This window comes from Falco rusticolus, chromosome 8 (genome assembly GCF_015220075.1).
Source record: "Falco rusticolus isolate bFalRus1 chromosome 8, bFalRus1.pri, whole genome shotgun sequence".
Taxonomy (NCBI): Eukaryota; Metazoa; Chordata; class Aves; order Falconiformes; family Falconidae; genus Falco; species Falco rusticolus.
In genome coordinates, this window is record NC_051194.1 from 23,714,034 (window position 1) to 23,741,476 (window position 27,443).

The window sequence follows — 27,443 nt, forward strand, 5'->3', positions numbered from 1 at the left end:
TCGGGCGGCGGCGGTGGGTCGGGCGGCCGCTGGCCGGGGCGTCAGTGCTGAGGCCGGGCGGCTGAGCGGGCGGCTGAGCGGGCGGGCGGGCTGCCGACATGCCGCTCTTCGCTCCCAACCCCTTCGAGCAGGACGTGGGTGAGCGAGCGGGGCGCGGGGAGGCGGGGCGGCGGCTGGGCCTGGCTGGCCGGCAGGGCCGGGGGCGGCGGGGCGGCGGCCTCCTCCTGCCCCCTCTCCTCTCCCCACCTCCGCCTGCCCGCGGCGGGCGCTGGGCTCCGAGGAGAGGGGGTCACGGCGGCCGGGCGGGGGCCGCGGTGCCCAGCCGGCTCGGTGGGCGGCCGGCCCGCCTGAGCTGGGGTCACGGAGTCGCGCCTGGGGTGACATTTCTTCCCATCAGAAAGCCATGGGGCGCCTTGGGAGTTGGTGCCATCGACGGCATGAAGGCGATGACTCGGTTGTTTTGTGTTTATGCTTTGGCTTATTCTTTCTCGAGCACCAAACTTGCTCAGTGTGTTGCTTTTTCAGGGTATTTTTGTTGGTCTGGTTTTTTTTAAACACTATCCTGAGTCGAAGCACTGGGAAAAGCAATTAAATTAAGCTAGATACTAGAGTCAGATTTAGATTTACATTGTTACACTGGAATTTTAGGTAAGAGAAGAATTCAGCGTTCTTGGGATTTTTGTCAAAGCCGCGATGTAAGCAGGTGGAAGAGGCTGTTGTGAGCTCTTCTGTTACCACACTGTCTCTTCTTTGTTGAATATAACTAGTACTGTTTTCTTAACGTGGCTGCAAAGTTTGTGTAATAAAAGCATTCCTTTTCCCCTCACAACTGAGGGGTTTGTAATGTTGACCTATGATTGAAATGAAAGTAGAAACTTGCCAGACCAGCTGCGCATAGCCCAGTTATTTCAAATACCTTGTGAAGTTTTATGTGTGTTTTGCCTGACTTAGCTTCCACATGGCTCTAAATAATGTATTTGCACAAGTGAAGATTTTTTTGAACAGGGAACGGTCACAACTCTGCAGGATTCTTGGGCAGACCTAAATGTTTTAGTCCTGTAGTGTTTCAAAAGTGGCAGTCTGTTCGCTCGTAGTTTCTTAAACTTCGTTGTACATATACTGAGTGTAACTGTCTGTACTTACTACAGTTAAACAAGTGCAGTGGAGTAGGAACTTTGTAATTATTGAGGCTAAATCTTACAGTCCCTTGCCAGGAAAACTTTGTGTTTGCCATTAGGAGCTTTTTAAAAAATTATTATTCTGTTGTAAATTAGACCACCCAGAATATCAGGTTACCAAGTGTGGATAGTCTGTATTTTAACTTGCAGTATTTACGTGATAGTTTTTAAATATGCATGCCAGGATTTAACTTTTTTACATTTTGTTTTCTTTTTCATTTGAAAAAGGAAGTTACATACCAAGAAACCAGTCAAGCTCAGCTGATGGCCTCATGCTACTGGAAAGGAGAGATCCCTTCCCGTGGCCCCATCCACCCAGCTGGGTTTTCTTTGATTCACCATTGAGCTGATTCGGTTCTTTTTAGCAGAAAACTGGTTTGCCAGAAGAAAGTATTTGGATCGTCTATGAAGGTGCTGAGTTTGAAAGTTCAATGACTTGAATCAGCTCAACAAAGGTTGTGAAATGATAGTGAAAAGAGGAAGCAGGGCACCCCTGAAAAAGTTAATGGGAAGAACAGGACCCCGCTTTTGTTAGCAGCAAGCAGTGAGGTTGATCCAGCTTGCCTTTCAAGCTGTACATCTAGTACTGGTCTTTACTTGGGTCATGTTTAGAAAATGTAGGTAAACGCGTTTTTGATTTGCCACAGCTGGTTTTGCTTTTTTAGTTCTCAACCCCTGTGTTTACCTTTTTACAGAGCTGTGTGGAGGTTGAATTCCTTGGCATCTGCTTTGGTGGCTTTGTATATAGTTGCAGTGTCCCAAGATTAACCTATGGAATGGTGTTTTAGAGGCATGTGGTTTCTTTCATCTGTTTTTCTTATTGAGCAGATACCCCAAAACTTCAGTTCTTTAGTGTTAGAAGCTTTTTAATTTCCTGTCTAAATCTGTTCATGGTTTAGTTCATGTGCACTTGCTGTTTTCCCAGCGTTATCCTTCCTCTTAAACAACCTTCATTTCTTAAGTAGTTGCTCCTTCAATCGAGAACAAGCCTATTCCCTTTCATCTTTTGTTTAGTTAGCCTTCTTTCATAAGATTGTTGACATGATCAAGGCAGTAGGAAGTATTTTTCTGTGTAGTTTGACTGGCATCCAGAATTGTGCACCGTATCGCAGATTGCTGATAACTTGTATGGTAACACTTTATGTTTCCGTGTGCTTTGCTGAAATGTTTACCTGGGGTGTTTTATTCTAGGGTTGTATTTGCCTTCTTGTGGCTGCTTTACCTTGGTGGCCTGTATCCTCTTGTGCTAAACTTGGTGTACTCGTCATTCTCCTCTTGTTTACAACTGCTGAGCACTTAGTTTGTAGGAGAATCTTTTATTGACTCTGAATTTGTGTTTTGTCCTACTGTTACCTTTTTCTACCTAATTCAGTCCTCAAAGGTTTACATTTCCCCTCACGTGTTGCTTTCGCTTCTCCATTTACTAATGATACCTTCCAACTGTCTGCTGGCTTCCCTGTTGGACCCTTGGCTTTGCTGTCAGTACCAGCCAGAATGTATCAATATTGATTGCAAAACTGATTTTTGAGGCATTCAGGGAATAAAGCACTGTAATGAGGGTGGGGAGATTTTATGTTACTTGTAGAGTGATCCAAGAACTGTAGCTAATAAGTCACATGTGGCATCCTATGGAATGTTTCTGTGCAATCTGAACAGACCATTGATGCTAGATTAGTCTTTAATAAGATGTCCTTGCCCAGAAGAGTAGCTGCTTTCTGTTATAAGTCACCATGTTTCCCCTTCATTTCTCATTAATAATAAATTATTATTTCTGTAATAATTCTTGTCTTCAGTGTTTGGTCTAAAGTCTTGCAAATATTTGAGGATAAGCTAATTGGGGTGGGTTTTTTTGGATGTTGCTTGGGTGTTTCTTTTTTTGAAATGTAGGGACACATTTTCCAGTACTCAATCTGTGGCTTTGCCTTGATTTGACCAATCGAAATTCCTAAATTCTGAGCCTGAAATTTTATGGCATTTCTTTCTCAGTTTTGAGATCATTACTGGTCTGCTCCCCCGGCCTGCCCTGATTATTATTTTTTTAATATATTGGAGCCTTACTTTTTGTTTGTTTGGGGTTTTTTTGTTGTTTTTAATTATATTATGAGGGATGCTTTATAATATGTGACTATTGGTAACTTCAGTTTTGGTGCATTCTAGGCTCTGGTGTACAAGTCTCTGTTAAACCCTACCTAGTCTTTTCAGTGGTTTTCTTGTAGTTTGCAGGTTGTCTGACAGATGGAATTGTTTGATTTTCAGGTTATTGGCCAATTGAATCAATGAAACCTAATGTCAGACTCGCATTTTAAGCAAAAATTGTATCCTGAAAAGCCTTTTCAGTGAACTGGATTTACAGTGCAAAAATTACTTTAATATTCTATTTTTGGTCCCATTTTGTTAGAATATTATATAATTATTAAGGCTAAGTGTTACAGTGCCTTGCCAGTAAAAATTTCTGTTTGCCATTAGGAGCTTTTTAGAAAATCATTATTATGGTATTATTATTATTTGTGGGGGATCATTATTATTATGGAATCGTTACAGGTAGGGTGGCCTTTTCAGCAAGGACCAAGTGGACCATGCAGTGTTACTGGAAATGCAAGTCATATGACTACAGTGTCATCATGCCTATAATCCTTAATTAAATCAAAGCTACAATTTTCTAATTGGGTTATACAAAGGCAAGGCAAACAAACAAAGGTGCATGGCGTTAAATTTCTGGGTTTCATCCGTATGGTTCTGCTTTATCTTCTGTGAAACAACAATCTGGAATAGTCCTCAATTTTTTTAGTTTTTCACTTTTCATATATGAACTTTGTTTTTACATACTTAGAATGGCTTTGTGTAAGAGTGGGAATATTTATGTGCAGACAAGATTTTATTTCACATAGCTTTGGTGAGCAGAGCAGTCGTTAGAAAATCTTTTATTTTAGTGATGACAGTCTTTAGCAAATGCCATATCAAATTGAAAAGTTCTTTGTGCTAAATCAGCACTTAAGTGCTTGTTTTCTCTAACATCAAAATTGACACAAGTGGAAAAAAAAGTTCTAGTATTTCTAGGGTTTTTAACTGACATGTTATTTGGCATTATTGGCAAGCCTGGCTCAAGGGAGTTCAGGGCTGAAATAACAAGTTTGAAGGTCGTGTGTGCTAGACAGCATAGAGGTAGAGCTGTTGTCAGGTCAGGATTGCTGATTTCGCTGTGTCAGTGTCAAATGCTAATGCTGTAAGTTAAACGGGATATAAGTTTCCAGCAGAAGCAGTCAGTGAGGCACTTGTGTAACAGCATGATACACTTTTGGTAGGAATCAAAGTGTCACATTGGTTACTTTGGCAGAGATTTCTGCAGAACTTTTGGGGTGTATTCTTGGGGAGTTTAGGGGGCTGTGAGGTTCTCTCAGTTCCTTTTCTTTCTTTTCATGTTCATATAGATTATTTTAAGATTCCCCTTCTTGCCCTTGCAGTTGTCCTTGTGTTCTGCCATTGCGAGTATAGATTCTAACATGTCTGCAGAATTCTTAGTGTTGTATTAGAAGTGAACTGTGTTGCTTTTGTTTTTGCAAACCTGAGGGAATCCAGTGCTGGTTGTGCATGGTGGAAAATGCAGCAGGCCCAGAGAGAGGTGCTGGGTGAACACTGCAGGGTATGGCGGCAGCAAGCTCTGCATGGTGATTCCAGGCTTGTAAGAGTGAACATGTGTTACAACACTTCATTATGAATGCAGATCTGGGACACTTTGGCATTATGCCAGGATCTTTAGAAACTGAAGACTTGACGTTTGAAAAGATGTAAACAGGGAGGCTTTTGAGGATTGCCATGTGTTTCCCAGTTGCATAGCATTAGCCCCCCCCCCCCCCCCCCCCCCTTCCCCCCTTGTCTTTTGGTCGTATTTCTGTGTATTACCCATCCCTTTCTTCTGAAAGAGGGGAAATGTGCAGTTAGGCTGGCAAGGGTGATGTTCCGCTCACCTTTTTGATGTTGTGTGGTAGAGGGATGGTCCTGAAAAACTTGACTTAAGCATGCAGTGGTAAAGCATTACTTTCTCTTCTGGAAGAGGTGGTGACGGTGTTTTAAGGCAGTAGCTTGACAAGCATTTCTTCTTTTGGCAGTAATACCAGCAAACAGTTCCCATCCCCTTCCCAGCTGCTCATTTTACTGGTATCTCTCCTTTCTTGTGTTGGCATAGTTTTTTGTACAGCTGGATGGCAAGTCGGATCAGGGAACTGATCCAGTTAAAAATGATTAATTGTGTTTTTAATTCTTTGTGGGTTTTTAAAAATATACCAAGCAGCAATAAAAAGAAACTAATTTTGCTTTTATCGTGATTTCTGTAACAGTAAGCTCAAGTCTAGTGTTTGTTCATTAATTGGAGGACTACAGAGTATAAGTCATAGCATTTTTTGCAAGTTTATATTCTCTTGGCACTGAAAAGATCTTGGAGAATGCATCCCTCCTACATCTGTTTCTTCTGATCAAAGTCCATGTCTCAGCATCTGTGAAGTAGTTATCCTTCAAGATTATTTTTCAGCTGGAGCTCATGTTAAGCAAAAAAACAGATGCTGTTAAATTTGTCATGCTGGCAGGGAAGGAAACCTCAAAAGTTGTAGGAGTTTGCCATAGGGCAGCCTTCATATTCTCACCGGGACCACATCTGCTCCCAGAGGGCCACATGGGTACAAGAGGAGGGAGTTTTCATTTGACAGGCCTCCATGTACAAACGTGCTGGCTGGGTGAGAGCGTGGAAAGCACAGGAGCCATGAGTAAGCAGTGCTAAGTGTCACATAGTAGCTATGCTGCTCTTCAGGGTGTAGAAGGTGTGGAGTTCTTGGTGAAGCCTGGTAAACATCAAGCCTTCCTGTTGACAGTGGAAGAGTGGATCAGATTAGCATGGGACATCTATCATGGCAGGCAGAGCTGACTGTGATTTCCTCTGAGGGTTCAGGGAAACTTCAGTGTATCCTCTGGCAAGTGTTTTTGAGTCTTTTGTAGAGGACAGAAGTGACACTGGTGTCTACATAACAAATACCTTAAGGGGAGGAGAGGTGTTGATGGGTCCCAACGGGCTGAAGAAGCTGAAGGCCCACAGAGCTGCACCACTGCACTTGTTTTACCCTGTTCCTTATCCGGCACTCTTTGTGGGTGAGCCATTTTTTTGGCTTCGAATGACAGCAGGTACAAAGCGAGGTGCTTGGTTTTGCAGTGTTTACGCTGCAGGGTCAGGTTATGAGCTTGCATTTGACTGGCTTGTAAACAAGGTAATTTTAAATTGCCTACATATTTTTATGTTTGAGCATCTATTCCGGTTTGTTTCTTTGCTGTGATATTTTAGAAGAGAGTGCTTTTTGCTAGCAAATCAGGCAGGCGTGCCTTCTCAATGCATTTTATGTGTATTTTGTGGATGCAATTACATTTTTTTCAATAGCTTCTCCAAATGTACATTACCTGATTTGATTTGTTTCCCATTTTAAAAGGAGAGTAGTGGAGGGAAAGAGAAGGGAGTGTGGGAAGAGGAAAGTTTGGAGGGCTGGTTTGCAGTTCTGGAGTGTATGAAACGAGAAACAGAGCTGACATGTATGGCAGTACCTGTTCTCAGGCTTGCCCCACTAGTTGTGCCAACCTGTATCGAAGCACTCCAGCATCCCAGCTGAGCTTGTGTCCCCCCCAGTCAGTGGGTGTTGCTGAGAGCTGGAAGAGCCCAAGTGCAGCGTTGGTCATTGCTGTTTGGGGTGTTTTATGGTTCTGAAGACTTGGGTGTGAAACACAACCTTGATTTTTTTTCTTGGTTTCCATGCCTTTTTGTTGACCTACCACCATTTCTTACTGTTTACTGTTAGAGGCTTCCTCTCTGCTTGTGGAAGAGGGGGACTTATGGAAAAAGGCATCTCTAAAATATTCCAGGAATTTCGGGGGGGAGACAGGTTTCAGATCAGGGTGACAGCAGGCAATGCTATTAAATATTGTGCCTGGTCTGTTTTACAGGCATTAGTGCTATTTGTCATTGGAGGACTGGCTTTGTATGCATAACTGATGGCTGCTGTCATTTGATGAGACGGATTAATTTGACTGACAAGTTTTGATGAGAGGATTCACACCACTGGGGATGGAGATGTGCACGGCAATGCTTTTTGAAAAGCAGGTTTAGCTGGCAGAACTTCATAGGAAACACCAGGCTGAAGTCGTGTGCACCAAACACTGTGTTACGCTGTTCTTATGTGGCTGTTGAGTACGTAGGGTTCATGTATCTGGGAAATGTGCATATAGGGGTTGTTTTGGTTTGATTTTTTTTTTTAAATAAATTGAACATTAAACTGTTTCAAATTGCAGATGCTAATTTGTTTTCAAGAACAAGCAATGAGTTTTGTGTTAGTGTCCTAAAAATATTGATGCACTTAAAAGAAAATTTAATGATTATGTCCTTTCTGGGTAAGTTTTTAAGAAGGCTTGTGTTGTAGGAACATACACAATATTTGCTTCCTCTAAGTAGTTAGTCTAGCTTGCAAAGATAACCTGTGGCCAAAATTGCAAGTTTCCATTACTCCTCCTTGGTCTGCTTTTACATCTGTAACAAAAGGTATTTACGGTCACTGTTGACTGCTAAGCTTGTGTTTTCTTTGTGGAAGCCATTCTGCTGAGCCAGCCTGAGTATTGTTGAAACTTTTGACTGCAAAACTAAGTAGTGAAACTGGTTATCAGGGAAGATGCTTAATTATACACATGAAATTGGGTTTATCCTGCAGTACTGTTGCTGTCAGCAAACCTTGTAATTTTGAAACAGCTGCTATCACAGAGCACCATCACATTAATAGTGAGTGACCATTATGTTCTGCTTTAATCTGCTAAATAGTCTTTAAAATGCTCGTCCCAAAGGGATTTAGTGGCTTCTCTTACTGAAATAAAATTCTGTAGAAGTACTGATTATGGTATCACCGTGATTATGAAGTGCATTCTGATGGGTTTAATATGTAACGTAAAAACCTAAAAGCTCTTATCTTTGAATTTACTTAAAATATTAAACTAGCAGGTTAAATCCTAAAGCAGCAAATGCAATGAATGAAATATTTAATTTGCTGTTTATAAGCTATTTTAATAGGACTGTGATATTTACATGTGATTAAAATAACATGACTAATAAAAGCTTCGAAGGAAAGCACAAATAAATAACATTAAACCTTATCAGTTAATATATAGAGTGATATGCTGCAAATATTGATAAGGGATATGTTCTTTTGATAGAACAGTCTGGTTTGTATTGCCTCCTTCTGTGTGTGTTATTAATCATTCCATGCCATTTATTTTTGTCAACGCTTGCTATGGCATTTAGATTTTCTTGAAAATGTCACAGAAAAAAAAATACTTTGTGTGTTGAATGAGGCTAGGGCTTTCCTTTAGTCCTAAAGATATCTTTTTGTTTGTTTGTTTCCCTTGGAACACATGAAATATTTAATGGCATGCAAACCTTAGCGGACCTTAAGCAAACTCTAAACTAGGGCTATGACTTCAACTTGGAGTAACTAAACAAACTGTATAGAAGCAGTTTCTTTTTCATAATTTACAGTGTTACATTTCAAGAGTTGTTTCTATTTTTTGGACTTCTAAAAACTTATCACACCTGTTAGTCCAGTGCTGAAAACTGTACATAACACTTTCCAAGATGGCAAGAATTAGTGCTGACCTGTAGAAGACACTGCCTGTCGGTACTTTGTATGTGGAGTCTCCTTTTTTAGTATGGCTGAGAAGGTGTCTGTGGACTACATTCTAAACTTAATAGGGTATTACACTTAATCAATTTTGTTTTTCTTTATAGAAAAAGCTACAAATGAATGTAACACCAGTGAGGACTGGGGTCTTATTATGGATATATGTGACAAGGTTGCCAGTACTCCTAATGGGTAAGCTGTATCTCAGCATTACAACATGTAATTTCATGTTCATGTGAAGAATAGTGTTTCCGAGAGAACATGTCTCAAAATGCTCATCGTAGTCAGCCACGCAAAAAGTGCTACCAATCTGACACTTCTGCAAGCTCTACAAATACATGTAGATGGCTGTAAAAATCTGAAAGAAATGTTCCAGCAGGGTTTCTAGTAGAACAATTTGTATATGCTGAGTGCGTTCCAATTTTTATGGAGTTTTGCACAGTAGACCAAGTTATTCATATTTAACGATCTTGCATAAATTTTGAGAAGCAACTATGCCAGTAGGAAAAAGTGAACTAGTTTCTTTGTAGAAAATTACCTAGCTAGGACAGTTAGGTATTTACGATAAGGAATTTATCTGTGTTTATTCATTAGGAACAATGGGACTGATGGAGGAGAAAAGGGGAAAAAAATGGAGATCAAACCGTAGATCAGTTTGAATCAGTCTAGCCTAAGCAGTAATACTGAAACGTAAGTGGTAGTTCAGTGATCCCATAATGGCCGAAAGTATTTGCTGAATTCTAAAGTAATCTTTTTGAGTGATAACATGTTCTAAATCTTAAAGTAAACCTGAATTAGTGCATAGGTTGAATTCTTCAGTGATCTTAGAATTTCTATCGGTTATGTGTAATTTTTAAGATTACTACACTGCACTGTATGTGCATGCTTTGGGTTTTTTTATTAATTACCTTTCACAGGGAATAACAGCAAATCCATTCATTCTGGAATTCTTTAGTCTTGGAAAAAAGTGTAGAATGTCCTTTGAGTCCTTTATTAAAAATCTATTTTTTTCTTTAGTTACAAAAGACTTTTTTTAGAGGGAACTGTTTTAAATCTGCTTGGTTTGGGGGAGGAGAAACTGTAAAAAAAAGTTAAGTGTTTTTTTCCCCTGATTAGACATGCAAAATATATAACTATATATATAAGAAGTACATCATTAAATCTTAATATATATTTTTGTATCTACAATAAAATCCTAAATTCAGAATTCTAAATGCCAGTACCGCTAGCATATTTTACTTCAGTTTTATGTAGTTTTCTTCCCTCCTGCCTTTCACCAAGAGCCATCTTTCTGAAAATAATAAATAGTTGCCTACCCTTAAATAAATATATAGCTTAGCAACAATATGTTGACTTTGCTGGATTGTTTGTACATGAACTATGACCAAACATACTCATTATTAGGACTAAACCCATATGTTCTAGCTATGTGTACATCACCAAGTAACTCAGTACAGTAAGGCTGGAGTTGTAAACCAGAGCAGTTGGTACTGAAACCATCCATCCAGTTTGCAGTTCAGGGTGTTTGGGGTTGTTTTTCCACCTTCAGAACAGGTCTAATCTCTTCTCTTAAACTTAATATCCACACCAGGTGCAAATTTGTCTGTGGATCCTGTCACTCCTCTTATTCTCATGGCTCCTTGAGAGATTGGAGCACTTTTGCTATGCATAGAGGAGCTTCTGGCTTAGTTTCATCCGAAAGGCAAGAAATGTGCATGCATAAAACTCCACTGTGAACTAAATACGCAGCAGGTGGGAATGGTTAGAAAGATTGTTTCAGAACAAGACTAGTGCTCTAAACCAAAATGTGAATATAAGTGCAGTTTATTATCTTAATATAATGGCATAAAATATTTCTCACTGCTGTACACATAACACATTGGGAAAGACATCTTTTGAAACAAACCAAAACCTTGACAGAAACATCTTTTTTAGTGTTAAAAGTGAAAGTTTTGGTTTCATTTCTGCACAGGCCTTTTTTTTTTAAGCTTTGCGTAAGGTTGCAATTCCGTGACAACTTTAAATTAACGGGAGAGAGAATTTGTGTTGAGAGGGTTGTCAGATATTTCCTCCAGCCCCTTGTGTGATGGATTCCTGGTGAATCTGATCTTGGCAGTGATCTGGCCAAAAACTAACATGCTCAGTCAGATCGTTCCTTGATCCGGGCACTGCATGGCTGCTAAAGCCTCAGTGAGGAAGGGAAGGGGACTGCATTGCTCTAGGGAGGGACAGTAGGTGACTGTTCCACTGCTTTCATCAGTGACTTTCACTTGTGCCTGCATAAAGCAACCAAGGAGCCAGAGCCTCAGTGGTGAAGAGCACAGATGGTTTGAGCTGAGTTCCCTGGGTGACGTGGAGAAATGCAGCCTTGCGGAGGCATTTCTGTGCTTTGGTAATATAGCAGCTGAGGTGTACTGCAAGTGAGATTAGTTGTAAAGATCTCACATTAGGTCTTTATATAGAGATTTCATGTTTTTAGGGGGTTCAGATTAATAGTGTTAATGAAGACTTATATGCATCAGCCTGTGTAGCTCATGCATGCCATTAATGCTCATTTAATGTATGAAAAGCCTTAATAGATTAACATTTAGAATGCTAATAATTGTTCTGTGCTGCTCAGATTTTGCTGAAACAAATTATAAAAATCTTTGTGTCCTGAGAGTCTCGAAAATGGGATTCAAGAGCTGACAACCTGTGTGCACGATTTTTAAATTAAATCTATAAAGACCCTTCACAGTAGCCAGTAAAATAACCGTTTATTTAATCATCACTGCTCCTCATTCTTTCTTTTTATGTAGACATTTCTTTCATTGTCTGTTTCAAATCCATTTCCTCAACTTAATGGCAATTGCTCCCTTTATGACCTGTCAGCAGTTTTATGGAAATTAATACAAAATTCCAGTGTAAAAATGGGGTCTGTGCCAGTCCAGTACACATAGAAGAACAAACAAGTTGTTAAATACTTCCAGCTAGCTCTGGGAAGACTTTATGTTAGGTTACATTTTTGTCAATAGACCCAGTTTTGTTTGCTTACCCAGCTTGAGTATCTGGTATCATTCATTCCACAGATTATGTCAGTCACAGTTATCACTAATAGTTTCCTTGTTCCATTTTCAGAGCAAAGGATTGCCTTAAAGCCATCATGAAGAGAGTAAATCATAAAGTTCCCCATGTGGCTTTGCAAGCACTTACAGTGAGTAGACTATCATTATTTTGGAAAAACTTTGTATTTTTTATGTAATGCAGCTATTAAATGTGTACTGATCTAGTAATACTTTTATGTATCTTCAGTAGAAGTCAGTCAGGGTGTGCATGCTGCACAGCAGATTAAATTTAAATCTTTTATGTATGCTTTTATTTTGGATTATTTTCATTGTTGTCATAAATGTTCACAATTGTATTTCTGTTGTCAGCTTTTAGGAGCCTGTGTATCAAACTGTGGAAAAATATTTCACTTAGAAGTATGTTCTCGTGATTTTGCTAGTGAAGCTCGAGGTATAATAAATAAGGTAATGTTTTATAACCTTAAGTACTGGGGGAGGATTATTTTGGTAACTTTGCTGTGTCTCAGCATAGGAAAGAATTGGCAAAACTAATGTTCTAGTTAATAGGCATTTTCTAGTCTTTGTGCAGTTGCACATACTGCCAGCTGTTTGTCTTATCACTGAAATTTGTGTACTGCAATTTTTACTGTGAGAAAATAAAGTATTAAAGAAGTGACAGGCTGATAATACCTACTTCAGGTTTTTACAAAATGACATAAGCAGTTTTAATTAAAATCTGTGACTCTTCTTAAGCTAAATTAATTCGATAATGGTGAAGGCAGCTTTTCTTGAAGATATTTTTTTATTTGGCTCGAGTGAAATTCATAGGCTGAAGTACAAAGGGAAAACTGTGAGAAAGTTAAATTACATTTTTACAAGGAAAAGGGGAAAGTCTTGACACAACTTTCTTAGTTTCTAGGGATTCTCAGAACGTTGAATGAGGAAGTAAGCAAGAAAGGAAGACCTGAATGGTTAGGGTCAAGCAGCTGATGGGATCTAAATCTGGATGTAATGAATTGAATAAGCAGAAAGAGATTTCCCTTAATTACTGTACCAGTTGAAGATAAAAATGGCTAATGGGTTGAAAAGAAGTTAGTTGTCAAATATATGGGAGGCTGGGAATCATCAGAGGTTGAGCAAAGCAATTAAGGAAACTAATAAAATTGCTGGGAAGCAAAATGAGTTCACAGCTCTTCTGTTTCTTGCTTTGTGTGGAAAAATAGGTCTTAAAGTCCTCCCCTTTGTTCTCATTAGCCACGGTCCATTCTGAAACAGAACATTGACCTTCATGGTCTGACAGCACTTGTGGATGTAAAAGGAAACCTTTAATCCCACTGAAGAATGGTCTACTGGAGTATAATTTATTTTGTTGTTGGGAAATACTTACGTTTTACTCATGTCCCTGGCCCACTTGGAGGAATAATCTTAAGAGGGCAGATAAAATTGTACTTTCTCCCTTTTCTCCAAAAGAAAATTAGTTCAGACAAGTGTAACAAATGTCTTTGTGCTGATACTGAGCCCATCCAGCTACATCTCTCCTTTCAATTAAATGCATGGTTGAGCCCAAACTTGTCAGCGTTCTTTCTGTTCAACATATGTTTACGTGCAAGGCACAGGCTTACAGTGTGATCTGAACTACACTCAAATGAGAAATCTTGCCCTTGCGTTTGTGCAGTCCCAGACTCTTATCCAGACAAGCCAAGTGAAACAGATGTAGGTGAGCCCAGCAACCCCAGAATCATTTTTCACCAGCAAGTATCCCCAGGTTGGTTAGTTTGGGTGCTCTGGGTTCAAACTGTAGTCCTTCTCATGAACTGTCAACAAAATCAGAAAGTGGATGGAGCCTGAGGTGCCTCGATCCGTATTTTATCCTCGTAACGTTGACATGACCTTCACATACATTGGCTGCTTTTCTGAATAGTGGCTCTTTTTGCTCCAGTGAATTTTGTAAGTCTACATAATCACAGGATTAACAGCAGCTGATGTCTAACGTTTCGGAGGGATACTCTGAAGGGTATTCTTTAGCCATACAGTAGAATAATACTTGATTCTGACCTGCTTTTCTGGAGGTGGATTATCACTTTGGGTGGAGTTGTTAGCACCTAAAATTTGCAGTGCTGAATGAAATCGGTGATCCTGTGTAGATTTAGAGTAGCTGTACATTCTGTGGATGAGGATGGAGGAAGGGGAGCTGTAGAGTCTCTTTCATGTGAGAGGCTGGAGAAAACTGTGGGAGCCAGAGGAGCTGCAGGCAGAGCGTGAACTTGATCTTGGTTTGCCCTCATTCCAAGCAGATATCTTCATTTACCAATCTGTGTCCCTGCACCTCAGTTCCTAATTCAGGAGCTGAGTGTGTAAACTGTTCCACGAGCTGGGTGGCACTGTACGTAAGGTGTACCTTTTTGTGAGAGAATCTGAAACAAGGAGACATACCTATATACATACATACAGAGATGGTTCGAAGATCAGGTTTTTGTGAGATCCTGTCACCTGAGAAGTCAACAGGAAGAAATGGGTTTCTGGCATCTGAGGAGAGGACAGCAGAAGTCATAAAAGATAGGGAAGGTATGTTGTCTCGTAGGGAAAGATGGTATCTCATATTAAACCAACTTAATGTGGTTGGGTGGCAAGTAACAATACAAATTAGAAGTAGTGAAGAGAAAGTTGAAGTAAAATGGAGGGTAACTAACAGAGGTGCAGAAGGGTTGAGATAAGCATGGCAAATAACCTGAATTTCTCCAAAACTACTGAGGTGGAAACATGGCTAACATTTGAAAAGTCAGAAAGTTTGTCAGTCTTTTTCCTTAACCATTCCTTAATCACCCACTATTGACTCCACTAAAATAACAGCAGGTGAACTGCCTGCAAGATCTAAGCTTTAGCTGTGCAAGAGAATTTGCCTCAGAGGATTGCTGTATGTGTTGAAAGAGCCCAGATTTAGAATAACTGGTTGTTTGCTAGAATCCGGGAAATCAGAACTACCTGCAGTCGGTTGCTGCTTTGGGATAATGGTGTTGAAATCTGCTATGCCAGCTTTCCAACAAAAGGATGATGCTCCAGAAGCTAAGTGTGTTATCTGTAGTAGCGGAATCAGTGTATAAAAGACCATATGATCTAGGCTCTGTTTTCCTTTTTTTTTTTTTTTTAATCAGGACATTTAATAATTATTAAGGGTGTTTATAGTAAAATGGTTTTGGTAACAGAATTTTACTGAGAGGGAACAATTCCTGTTCGTTTTGAGGTACGAGCATCTCTTTCCATGCAATTTTGTCTTCTAGGCTCATCCGAAAGTATGTGAAAAGCTAAAAACTCTAATGGTGGAGTGGTCGGAAGAATTTCAGAAAGACCCACAGTGTAGCTTAATATCTGCAACTATTAAAGCTTTAAAAGAAGAAGGTGTAACTTTTCCTGCAGCAGGATCGCAGGTAAAAGCGGATTTGGAATACATGGTACTGTTAGGTTCACTGGTCCTGGCGGCGAACAAAGGAAAAGTGTTCAGACGAAATCTTTTGTGCTTTCGATCAGAGGAGAGTAGGATCCTTTTTTGGGTTTGGTTGCCTCTTTATGCTGAGGTTCACCTTTGTTCATTTTGGTTTTTTGTGTCCTTGGCTTCCTAAGAAAAATATAACAGACTAAAGGCTGTTTCATGATGCCCTTATGAGTTGTTTCATTTTAGATCCTTTCTTTACTTCCAATAATTTTTAAAGCTTCATTGAGCAGTCACCACCTTAACTCAAAGCAATTCTACGCCCACACTTTGTACATGGTGTTTCATGGTTCTGATTGCTGACTCGGAGCGCATAACCTTCATTTTTCTTCAAAGAGCCTCACAAAACAGGGTAATATCTGGAATGGAGACATTTGTGAAGGAGATCTGTACCATGCTTTCCTTTTCCAAGCCTCCATTTCTTGTTCATGCCGCTACCTGCCCACATCAGGAATTGTTCCAGCTCTGCAGTAGGTGGGGTGCTCCAGCCCCTAACCCTCACCCTTTGTATTTTACTTCAGGTAGCATATTATGCTTAATCTTATAGCTGGCAGATATGATGACAGGTGGTTGGGTTTTTTTTCTACACTTCATTATTGATGCTTCTAAATATTTTCATGCTAATTACAAGTCAAGTGAAGATCAGTCCTGAAAATGAGAACTACAGCTTCTATTACGTATTCCTTAAATGAAGTTTACTTTTCTCTGTATTAAACACAGAGAGGTTTTTTACTTTTACAGTCTTTCCTTCCTCCACAAAGATGTTTTCACTTCTAAATGTAGGACATGTGTTAAAACATATGGAAGAAACATGGAAGATCTAGAGTACTGGCAACCAGTTATGCTTCCTTTCCTACAAATACATATGAAATGATATCTTGATGTTTTTACATCAAGCAAAGCTGAGATCTGTTAGTATTTGGTGCACTTGTAGGATTGTTTTCTAGGACCATTGATAAGTTCTAGACATGGCTACTGTCTGAAACTTCATTCCCGCTATGTGCGGGAAGACTTCCCTGTCAAAATGAAAACTCTTGATTTTACTATGCTGTGAGGAGACTTGTATTATTTAAGCCAGCAGCTCCCAACTTGATGTACATTTGCTCTTCTTTCCCATTGTCCCACCAGCAGAGAGATAGGGTGGCTTTTTGCTCTGATATGGAGAGAGATCTCCCTCTTCATTAAGTCCAGCTGCTGCCTAATAGCTTGGATCTTTGCAGCAGATGTAGGACTCCGAAGAGCTTTTCTTCCCTTTGAAAGGGAGGGGTGGAGGACAAAGGTGGAAAGGGTAGTCATTTAAATGAGTAGCCTCACTTCAATAAATGAGGCTAAAATAATTGTTTAAAGGAGATCAGTTATTTAAATATAGGTCTGATTATTTATTTTACTTTGTTTCTTACTGAGAACAAAATAAAATATGCCTGAGATTCTGAAGAGTGCTTATTTTTTCTTCTAGAAGGTCATCTTGATTCAGTAATGAAATGCTACAATAAGGCAGCTAACCAGGAACAACTTAACACTAATTTTTTTTTAAGTATATAATTATAGAGCTTGCTTTTTCATTTTTAACCTGAAAAAAATCTGCTGTTAATACTTTTGCAGGCTTCCACAAATGCTGCTAAGAATGGTTCATCATTAAGTAAAAACAAAGAAGATGAAGATATAGCTAAAGGTAAATGGCTAGTCACAGGCTTGGGTTAGACTTGTGTCCTGGAAGTTTTGTTAAAATGCACAGAAATAGGAAGTTGTACTCTCTTCTGCTGCATCAAATTGAAAGTAAGGGCACAGCAGGTTGGGAAGTAGTATACTGTGTCATTCCAGGTGTTTTCCTCATGGATGAGGATTTGGGGTAAAATACATTCTTCCCCATCACATAGCCATTAGCTTTGTTTTGTGACTGCTTTCTCTCCAGTGAGTTTGGTCTTCTCCCTTCTGCAGCCACATGCTTTATTTTAGCCTATATCTTGATGTTTTTGTTTTTTTTTTAAAATCAGAACATATAAATGTTTGTTTTCTCTCACCTCTTTCTTGGATATAGTTACTGTTGTTCAGATATCATAGTGAAGAATTTATGAGTATTTCTGATCGTGCTAATGATGCTACTGACATTAGTAGTGTGTGCACCGCTTCTAGTGGGCTGTACCATGAAAAGCAGAGGTTTTTTTAAATGATTCATAACTTGTGCATGATTATGTCTTGTCTTTTTAATCTTGTTGCTGCGCAGAGTAAAGCTGTTGAAACACGAAATGTGGCTAGTAGTTTGGAGCAAAGATCTTAAACTTAAAATATTAGAGAAGCAGATACAGACCATGTTTATAATATAGCAATATTTTTCTTTTTTTATTAGGAAAGCAAACTGCCTTTGTATACAGGGATAAAATATACAAACTTTTTTTTTTCCCCTCCCCTAATTGTAGCTATCGAATTGTCTTTGCAAGAGCAGAAGCAGCAACAATTGGAAACTAAATCCTTGTACCCATCTGCAGAAATTCAGCAAAACAATCAGAACTCGAGGAAGGTGCGAGCTCTGTATGACTTTGAAGCTGTCGAGGACAATGAGCTCACCTTTAAAAGTGGAGAAATTATTTTTGTATTGGATGACAGGTATAATATACTCAAGATGAAGGTGCCTTTATTCCACTACTGTGTTTTCTTAGGATATCAAATTTTTCCTGTGATGCTTTTTCCCCACATAAATGTATATTGTCACTCTGGCCTCCCTCAAATCCCTTTATTTTCTGCCATTCTTTCCATACTCCCAAGTTTTTGACCTCAAGTCATTTTTGATGCAGGGAGAACCTTGCTCTATTACATTGGGTATTTCATGCTGTGGTGTAGGTCCACTTTGTAGTTTTTAAGATAAGCGTTAGCTGGTTATAACATGTGCCATAAGAATGTGTGTACACATCACAGTGCTAAATTCTGGCTGCTTTGAGAAACTGTTAAATCTCTGGCTATCAAGCATCATGTTTGCTAAGAAAAAAACTGAAGAAAAAATACTTAAAATATTTTTTGTTATCACCGTTGCCTCAATGATATCCGAGAAGCAGTACTTCTTCCCTGCTAATGCTGTTCTCATTTAATAGAGTTTGACAGCTCAGTTATCTCTAATGTTAATCCCCACTTGTGTACTACTTCTAAACTTTTAGAAAAAGCTATAACGGGCTGTCATCTAATCAGTCAAAAGAATTGAAGAGTTGTGTTAATTTTTGAGTGATTGCTACTGAATGATTTTACTTCCTTCAATCCCTCCTCCCCACCCCTCTGCCCCAGCTCCTGTCTTTGGCTTTGCTGGTAATCTCTACAAATGTTCTCCATTGCCTTTGTTACTGGATACGCAGGGAAGCAGTGTAGTGGCTCTCACAGGTTTTCTGTCAAAAGCCCAAAATATGTCACTGGCACTAAACGTTGATATTCAGAGTTTTGTAATACATCTTTGTTTCCCCAGTGACACCAATTGGTGGAAAGGTGAAAATCATAGAGGCGTAGGACTGTTTCCATCTAATTTTGTGACTTCTGACTTAAATGTGGAAACCGAGTCAGGTAAGTGAGCTACTAAACGCTGACAGATAATTTTAGAAAGGTGGGCTTACGGTGGAACTACTAATTAGTCCATCAGCAAAATAATTTTCTGAAATCAGCCCAGGGAAAGAATTCAGAGACATCCTGCCCTTGTTTCAAGCGAGCAAGCAAGCGTATACCACTGCTGTAACTCAATTTAGCAATTTCTGTCTTCTGATTCTCCTCTTAAGTTGTTACCTTTTCCTGTTCGAGAAATTCCATTCAATTTACCGTAATTCTTTGTCAGTAACATACTACATATGAATGCAGTCGCTTGCCATTTAAAAAGTCAAAGTCTCTTTTCAGACGTCAGACCTAGTATGGAGTAACATTCATACCTGTGTCAGTGGTTTGTAAGAATCACATCGTTAGCTTTATTCATGCTCATGATACCAAAATAAGTCTTAACACTTACGACTTGACTGAAAGTAACCACACATGTGTTGGAGGTGGTTCTAGATGCTAATATGACTCAGGAGTCTTTCCCTTGCTCGGCCTAGGTTCATAATCAGGCTAACAGCCCAAAGGAAGCAGCTTGTCAGAACATTTTCTAGGCAAACCCGTTTTCCCTTCTGCAGCAGCTAGGTGCATCACTGCTTAAACTACTTATTCAAATTTCTCTCTCATTTAAAGAACTGATGGAAAGCAAGGAGAAAATGTGTATTTTAAGGTAGCATAGTAACACAGCTACAGAAAAGAAACTAATGTTTGTTCTTTCAGCAACTGTGGATAAAAATTCTGTTCCTGAGGATGCTACAGAAGAAATTAAGAAAGCAGAACCTGAACCAGTTTATATAGATGAGGTATGCAGTCACTTTCAATATAAAATAATTGCTGAATACATTGGTTGAAACATTCTTTTGTTACTGAATGTTAGCAGATGATCCTTTTTATATTAACTTTTTAAATTTGAAAATAGAAACAGTCTCTGCCGTGCTTCAGAGATAACTGTTCTTAATCTTTACCTTTCAGGATAAGATGGATAAAACACTGCAGGTACTTCAGAGTATAGATCCGACAGATTTAAAACTTGATTCTCCAGATCTTCTAGACTCAGAAGGTACTTTGAGCACTAAGTTAGCTAGTTGTTTTATTTCTTCTGACAAATACATTTTGTGGATTAATCTGGTAATTAATTTGCATTTATTTTAAGCTTAGAGAACCTGTGGTCTGTACTAATAGTGTGTTGTATAATAGCTTACTTCACAGTGAGAGCATGGGGCTATATGTATAACTAAATTTTCTAATAGTTGCCAAGCCAACTCCCGTGTTTAGCAGAATAATTTGCATAACTACCAGTTAGTGTAAAATCCCTGATCTTTGCAGGATCCATCCACCTATCAAAACTCTGCTTGAAATAAGCAATTAATTTTATGTCAAAATTTCTCCAAAGTACTGCTGACTAGGAGGAAGTTAGTTGAGTTTGATTAAAGGCCAGTTAGTTCAAGGTGTGTAATAACAATTGAGTGTACATTAAAAAAGCGATGTTCCTAGAATGGAGAAAGTGAAAGCAAAGTTCTACAGTACAGCAGATCTAGACAGATTCATAGGCAGTTTAGATTGGATATTCCAGTAGGAGATGAAAGTCTTAGATCTTGCACAGCACAAGCAAGAACGCAGAATTTTCCGTGTTTTAGCAGTAGTCGTTCGTTTGAGAGGGTAGAGGGGAAAAAGCAGAGAGGATGACAAGGCAGAATAACCGAAGTATTTTTTCTGTCTATTTGGGCTGGAGGAATGGGACACACGTGATAACTAGGTGCACTCTCCAATTTTGTGTGCTGTTTTAGTGTACTTGGATAAAGTATTTTTTGACTGTTTAAACTTTTAATTGGGCAAGAGACTAACTACCTTGACACTTTTGTCTTCACAGATATTTGTCAACAGATGGGTCCAATGATAGATGAAAAACTAGAAGAGATAGATAGGTGAGCCGTAACATGTAGCTTCTGCATTGTTTACTTTGATTTAATTTAAATCGTGCAGTTCTGGTTTTTTTGGTTTTGGTTTTTTTTTCACTTTTATCTCCCAAGCTAGAAAATCGTGCAAGAAAGAAATTTTGACAACTCTGTTCTGATAACGCTTAGGGCTGAGGTCCCGGTGTGTGTAATAAGGTTTGATTGCTGCTCTCCAAAATTCACTGCATAAGTTGCTGGATGCCTTTTGTAGTAGCATGTTTTAAGTGTAGCCTTTTGCAATCTATCTAGAGCTTGGTGCTCTCAGGCTGCTGCTGACTGTCCTCCATGACAGAAAATACTATTCAATGCTGTCTTAACCTCTTCCCCCTCAGACTCCTAGGGATATCTGAGGTTGAAAAGAAAAGGTAACAAACACCTGTGGAGTTGCTTGCGTTATTGCAGCTGGGGAAGAACAGTTGTTCACCATTTGGACTCTCCTTCCAGTCCCATTGCTGTAAGAGAATGGCGTAAGGAACAGAATGGCAATTTTACAATGTAGATGTGCAAGAAATTGATCATCTACCTTTATAATTTTTTTCCCTTGCATAGTCAACACTGTTTAATGAACCACTCTTCTTTTTTTACTATGTTAACATTAGATGTTAGAGAAACTTAGTGTTTGCGTATATTTGTTTTGAAACAGAAAACATTCAGAATTATCTGAATTGAATGTGAAAGTTCTAGAAGCTCTGGAGCTTTATAACAAATTGATGAATGAAGCACCGATGTATTCGGCCTACTCAAAACTCCACCATCCTGCACAATATCCACCTACATCTTCTGGTGTTTCAGTGCAGGTCAGTATCCCTTTCTGGAAATAGGGACTTTCCTAATATAGATTTCTACTTAAAAAGATGACAGCAAAAATGAAGTGTATGCTTTCTTGCTAGCCTACGAACAATCTGATATTGCCTGGTGACTTCTTATAGCCTTTAGAATAAAATATCATTTATGCACTGGAACAGGGTACTTCAATTTGCAGTTACCTGCTTGTACAATAAGGTACACTTGTTCATTTTGCTCCACTTAGCAGAAAGATACTGTATTGAAAATACTAAAAGATTCCTCTCCTAATTAATTTTCTACAGTTAGAAATGTGTGGTTCAGCAGCTTGGTGGATATTCTTGCTGTGAGTCATGTCCTCAGTCTAAAAGTAAAATGTTACCTTCTTATAACAAGGATGTGAGTGAGCTTTAATATTAGTGCATTAATCATGAGTGCAGTGTACTTTTTCTAAACATAGAAACTCTAGTCTGATTTTAGTTCTTCCTCCCCCCTTAAGAAATGAACACGTTGTCTTAGGGGGTATAGTTGCTCAAAACTGTTTTACAGTATCTCTAATGTACCATATTGGTGTTTTAAGAAAACAAAAATGGAGGAAAAGAGAGAAAGATTCTTTTTGGAGAAAGCACAGAATGGGTGTTTTTACTTTAAGTGAATTTTACTTTAATGTTAATTGTTCAGTGGGAAAAGAATAGTTGCCATAGCAACTGCTAGATCTGAATATATGTCAGTTAAAAGTAATTCTGTGTCCTTAACTCCTGGCAAGGATGGAAAATTTATTATATTTGGAGGTTAAAAAGTAATTTAAGCCAAAAGGCAAGTGAAGTTTACTATTTCTTCCAAGATGCATGCTTCCGGTGGTGAAAAATACAAGATAATGGTAACCTTGCTGAGCTTAGCATAGTTACTTGGTACAAACCTGTCTGTTCCTCAGTGTCCATATACTACCCGAAGTCCAAAACCAATGAGCAGCATAGGCTTCTGTAGGCTGAGTGTTATAACACCTGTTCTACCTGAATTTTGAGTAAAGACTTGCATTACTGTAAACCAGAATTAACAAGAAACTCAAGTTTTTGCTTTCCTTTTGTGTTATAATCTTAGAATAGTTTTATGTTTCAATTTCCAAAATGTGTGAAATAACAAATCTCATGTGGCGCCCATGTCCTTACTCAACTCTGTGCGTCAAAATATGTAAGGATTGAACATTTACAAAGAAGAGGCAAATGGGAGAGAAAGAAATAAGGTTTCTGGGAAGGGCTGAGGTCTTGTACGTGGTACAAAAGGTTCTTCTTTTGAATATTAAGCACTGATCTCGTTAGCAGTGCATTTGTGAAGAAGGTTCTTTATTTGTGAAATAAAGGATGCCTATTTAAAACATATTATGAAAAATTAGTTGATGTCCATTCAGCCTTTGAACCCTAACATACTTGTTTATTGTAGTGGTATTCTGTGCCACGTTTGCTGCTACTTAATTGAAAATAAAAGGTATAAAATTACATTCTTTTTAAATTTTGTTTTATTTACAGTCATACCCTGTACAGGCACCTAGTGGAAACTACATGATCCAGGGTGTTCACCAAGTCACCATTTCCCCAGGTTATAGCCTAGGACCTGATCAGATGGGGCCGTTGAGGTCTCTGCCTCAAAGTATAAATTCTTCTGGAGCAACTCAGCCAGCTCAAGCTGCCTATTTAAGGTATTGCCTCAGCAAACTGTTAAATCACCTTCTTCCTGGTGCTAATTTTACTACTTTGTCTAGAGGTTGGTTGTGTGTTCTTGGGATATTTGTGATGGCATGTAACACTGATTGTTTTGAAAATATACAGATTGCTTTTGGACTAAGCAGTATTCTTCTTTGCAAGCCTACTTATCAGATAAATAGATAGGAACTTGTCAGAATTAGATTTGGTTTTGTTTTGTTACAGCCCAGGACCAGATTCTGTGTTAAACCAGACATACGTGAACCAGAACCCTGGCCTTCAGTCAGCTGCCAGCACAGCTGCTTACACCCAGCAGCAGATGGGAATGTCAGTGGATATGTCAGCTTACCAGAATAACACATCGAGTTTGCCTCAAGGACCAGGTTATCCTGTGGCAGTTCCTGCTCATTCCGTTCTACAGCAACAAACAAATTACCATCAACAGCCTCTCCTTTAAAAACAAACCAGCTCGTATTTCTGAATTAATGAATAAATGTTGCCTGACCTAATGATTTTTATGAATACCTGTCATGGATATCAAAATACGTTTTCCTTTTAAATAACCCAACTTACCGCATTAGGGTGATGCGGAGTAAAAATATGCATCAGATCTGATTGTTAAGCATTTGCATAAAGATAACTTGAACTAGATTAGCTGATGGTTTAAAATAGTTTCAGATTACTTTGAGCCCTTATTTCGGTGCTTTCAAGAGACGCCACTTGTGAATCTTAAGTTAAAAGACTGTCCAGAATAATTTTATTTGAAATGTGTTTCTTGAGGAAAACTTGAGGATGCCTAATCATTGTTAATGTGTTGCTCTCATTATGCATTGCCTCCTCTGGTATCTTGCTATAATCTTCCTATCCAAGTGGCTTTAAAGAATCTCTGCAGATTTAGACCACTTTCCCTCTGCGCTGCTGTAGTGAGCTTTACAATAGGATGCGCGCTGCGTGATTGTAACAACTGCATGAGTTCAGCAGATGAGAGCTGGAAGAGAAAACTATTTGATATTTGTGACAGCGAGGACCATGTACCTACAGAAATAGGAGAAATCAGATTTTTTTACAGTGCTGCCTGCTAGTTTTGCGGTAACTGCGGAGAACTTCTGTTGTGTTTCTCTTGAAGGAAACAGGTGGGGTTTTGCTAGAACTCGCTTGAGTCTTTTGGCAGAGGTGGTACTGCAAGCACACATCTCCTTCCAAGAGCAGGCAAGGGGTGCTCCCAGCTGACTGTGTGGGCACTCTGTGGATACAAGGTGCTGAGCCAGAAACTTGTACAGAATCTCTTATCTTTTCCTTTTTGGATGTATTTAGAAGTGAAGGAGTATTGCAGTTCCTTGTGGTAAAGGAAGGGGGCTCAAGAATGTTTGAAGCTTCTTAAGACTGTGAGAATCTGCCTTGTTCCCTTTCCAAGGGGGAGCAGAGTGGAACAGGAACCATCTTTATGGGACCAAGGAGTTCTTCCCTCTCTTGGATTTCCTTTCTCTGCCACCATGCCTAAATAAATGCCGATTGCAGTCAGAGAAACTCTTAAGCCATTTGGAAAAGGTGTATTTAATGCACTACTATAGGCAGAATACATGAGCTTTGTGAGTGGGATTGTGCTCCTCGTTTAATACAAGGAGTGGTTGTGTACTGAAAATGGCAGATGTGTCTTCAGAAAAGGAATTGCCTTGGAACTGTGGAAGTGTAGCATTTGGTGGCCAAGAAAAGAAATTGAAGAATTTCTTCCCTGATGCACTTTTTTAATGGATGGGGTTTGTACAAGTGGAGCAGATGAGCTGAATTACCTTTCAGGAATGTGGGATTTCTTTCTTTTGTTGTTTCAACCTCTGGAAAAAATCGCATCATTTCCCTCCTTTTACCTACTCACTTTAGCATAATCATATTTATACCTACTTTAACAATTTTATGATGAGTAATAATCTTTAGATTGGGAAAATAATGGAAGCAAATTGCTGATAAAAACATCTTGATTAAATGCATGAAACTCCCAGATGTCTGAATAAGTATGTTTGGTGTATAAATTTTCTACCAAATTGGAGCTATCAGACTGTAGACTGTTGTTGAGGAATAAAAAACACTCTTCACTCAGCGCCACCTCCATTTCTTTTCCATTTTATTTAATTATTTAGTGTCATGACCTTACTCATTTGCAGCCTTATGCTTATGCAATGAGGTGTACAGTACCTGCTCTTTAAAGCATTTTTTAATTTAAATTTGTGCAATTGGAAGGAAGCTTTTGTCTTTCCTTTTGACATGACTTTAATTTGTACTTATGCTTCCCTTTGAAGTAGCTTAGCATAAATAACACATGTTGCAATACTGAAGTACTTTGATAACTTGTTCCTTGTGTTCTTTAAGGAAAAGAATTAATTTCAATGCTGCTGTTCAAAATTCTTATTGTTTGGAGATTTTTTTGTAAGAGTTTACTTTATTCCAGGTTGGTGTGTAGTCAAACTAAACCTTGCTTATATCATTTATGTAGATTCTCCATGTTTGCTAGGAAATTGCGGCTGAGGTAGGTATTTTTATGGGATTCAAAACTTTGGTCCAGCAGAAATATTGAGTATCTTAAATTGAGATAGCTAAACAGATGTGATTTGATTATATTCAGTTAATTATTAAATATAAATAATGTACATACTCATTTGTCTGAGATTTTTCTATGCAGCTACATATATGCATACTGTTTAAGCCTGAAATTTTATAAAAGCAGGATTTGTCATTGTCATCTCTTATATTCCTAATTCTGTGATATGCAACTTGTAGATAGTGTAAAATAAATTAATTATTATTAAAATAGTGTACTGAGAGGGTTTTGGTGTTAATAGGATCTGGTTTTTCTCATCATACTTCTATACATTATCATATTTATTTTTAAGGCCTGATTGTAACTGAACATGCTGCCAAAGGATTTATCTAACTTCAGATTTCTACATTAGGTTTCTACCTACTGTTTTATATCAGGAATCAACGGTAGAGAACTTCTGCTTTTTCATATAAACTCTTAATGGTTAACATAGAAATTTGTGCAACTTTATAATGAGAATTATATTGTAATACATTTGTTTCATGGGCGTTGAAAATATCAGTACTAGATAATTTTTCATCTGGTATGAGTTGGCAACCTATTATGTCTAAGTTATAGTCAGCTGAAAGCAAGAATTGAATTTGTCTAATATCACCATGCAGAGACATGTTTTGAGAAATTGTGGTCTTTCATCCAGCCTTGATGTGACAAACACATTGTCTGTTTAATTTGATAAAGAAATTGCAAATGTAAGAAAATGACATTGTTTCTGTAATAAGTAAACCTTAAAAATAATATTCTGTGTTCGTTTTACTTCAGGTTTTGTTTGTAGATGTTCATGGACTTGTGGAACAGTAATTCTTCTGAAGGCTGTCCTTTAGAGAGGAGAGCTGAGCAGGATGTGGCTGCAGCTGCAATCTCTTACATGAATTATTTTCTGATAGGAAGGTATTTTTTTCCTTATTTTTATCTATGCATCTTTTCTAAGGAATAATAGGCACTACTCTTGCTTACATTGAACACTGTGATGTATCTGTTGAATGAATGACTTGTTAGAATTTATGGCTCTTACATTAAATTTTGTATGAAGCTGACTCAAACTGTTTTGAATTGGTGAAAATGGAAAATGAAGGGAAGGAAACGCTGCTGGGGCAGGGTCTGAGCATGGCTGAGCCTTCACAGTTCTGCTCCCTTCACCATAACGTCTTCTGGTCGGCTAGCGAGCAGTCCGGCTCCCAGCGAGCAGCACGCCTGAGCTTCGAATTCAGATCAAGGTTCTGCTTCTTTTTGGTTTGGGGTTGAAGGTGACTGGTTAATGGATGTATCACAGTTCTTACAGAAAATGATCTTAAAGAGTTTGCAGTATTAAAAATAGGGGGTCTGTTCTATTGGACTATCCATTTGGCCTCCTGTCTGCGATATGTGTGCGTTGCCTTGTGAGAATAAACCAATGTTTAACACACACGGGTGAACGGTCTGCTGTTTGCTATGTATTTATGTCCTTGCCA

The 27,443-nt window shown here is 38.7% G+C and overlaps 1 protein-coding gene across 5 annotated transcripts; it reads left to right on the forward strand.

The window, feature by feature from the left end:
• STAM2 (signal transducing adaptor molecule 2) lies at positions 1-27,397 on the forward strand. Of its 5 annotated transcripts, none has more exons than XM_037397322.1 (14): positions 1-138; positions 8,980-9,064; positions 11,990-12,065; positions 12,286-12,381; positions 15,195-15,341; positions 17,006-17,075; positions 17,821-18,007; positions 18,852-18,946; positions 19,685-19,767; positions 19,937-20,024; positions 20,835-20,889; positions 21,563-21,716; positions 23,229-23,398; positions 23,628-27,397. In XM_037397322.1, the coding sequence occupies exons 1-14, from the start codon at positions 99-101 to the stop codon at positions 23,857-23,859; spliced, it is 1,578 nt and encodes a 525-aa protein (XP_037253219.1). In that variant the 5' UTR covers positions 1-98; the 3' UTR covers positions 23,860-27,397. The 5 variants fall into 5 exon arrangements, with proteins under 5 accessions (XP_037253219.1, XP_037253221.1, XP_037253222.1 ...); XM_037397323.1 differs by lacking the exon at positions 1-138 and adding an exon at positions 361-1,589; XM_037397324.1 differs by lacking the exon at positions 12,286-12,381.
• Positions 27,398-27,443: the final 46 nt, after the last annotated feature.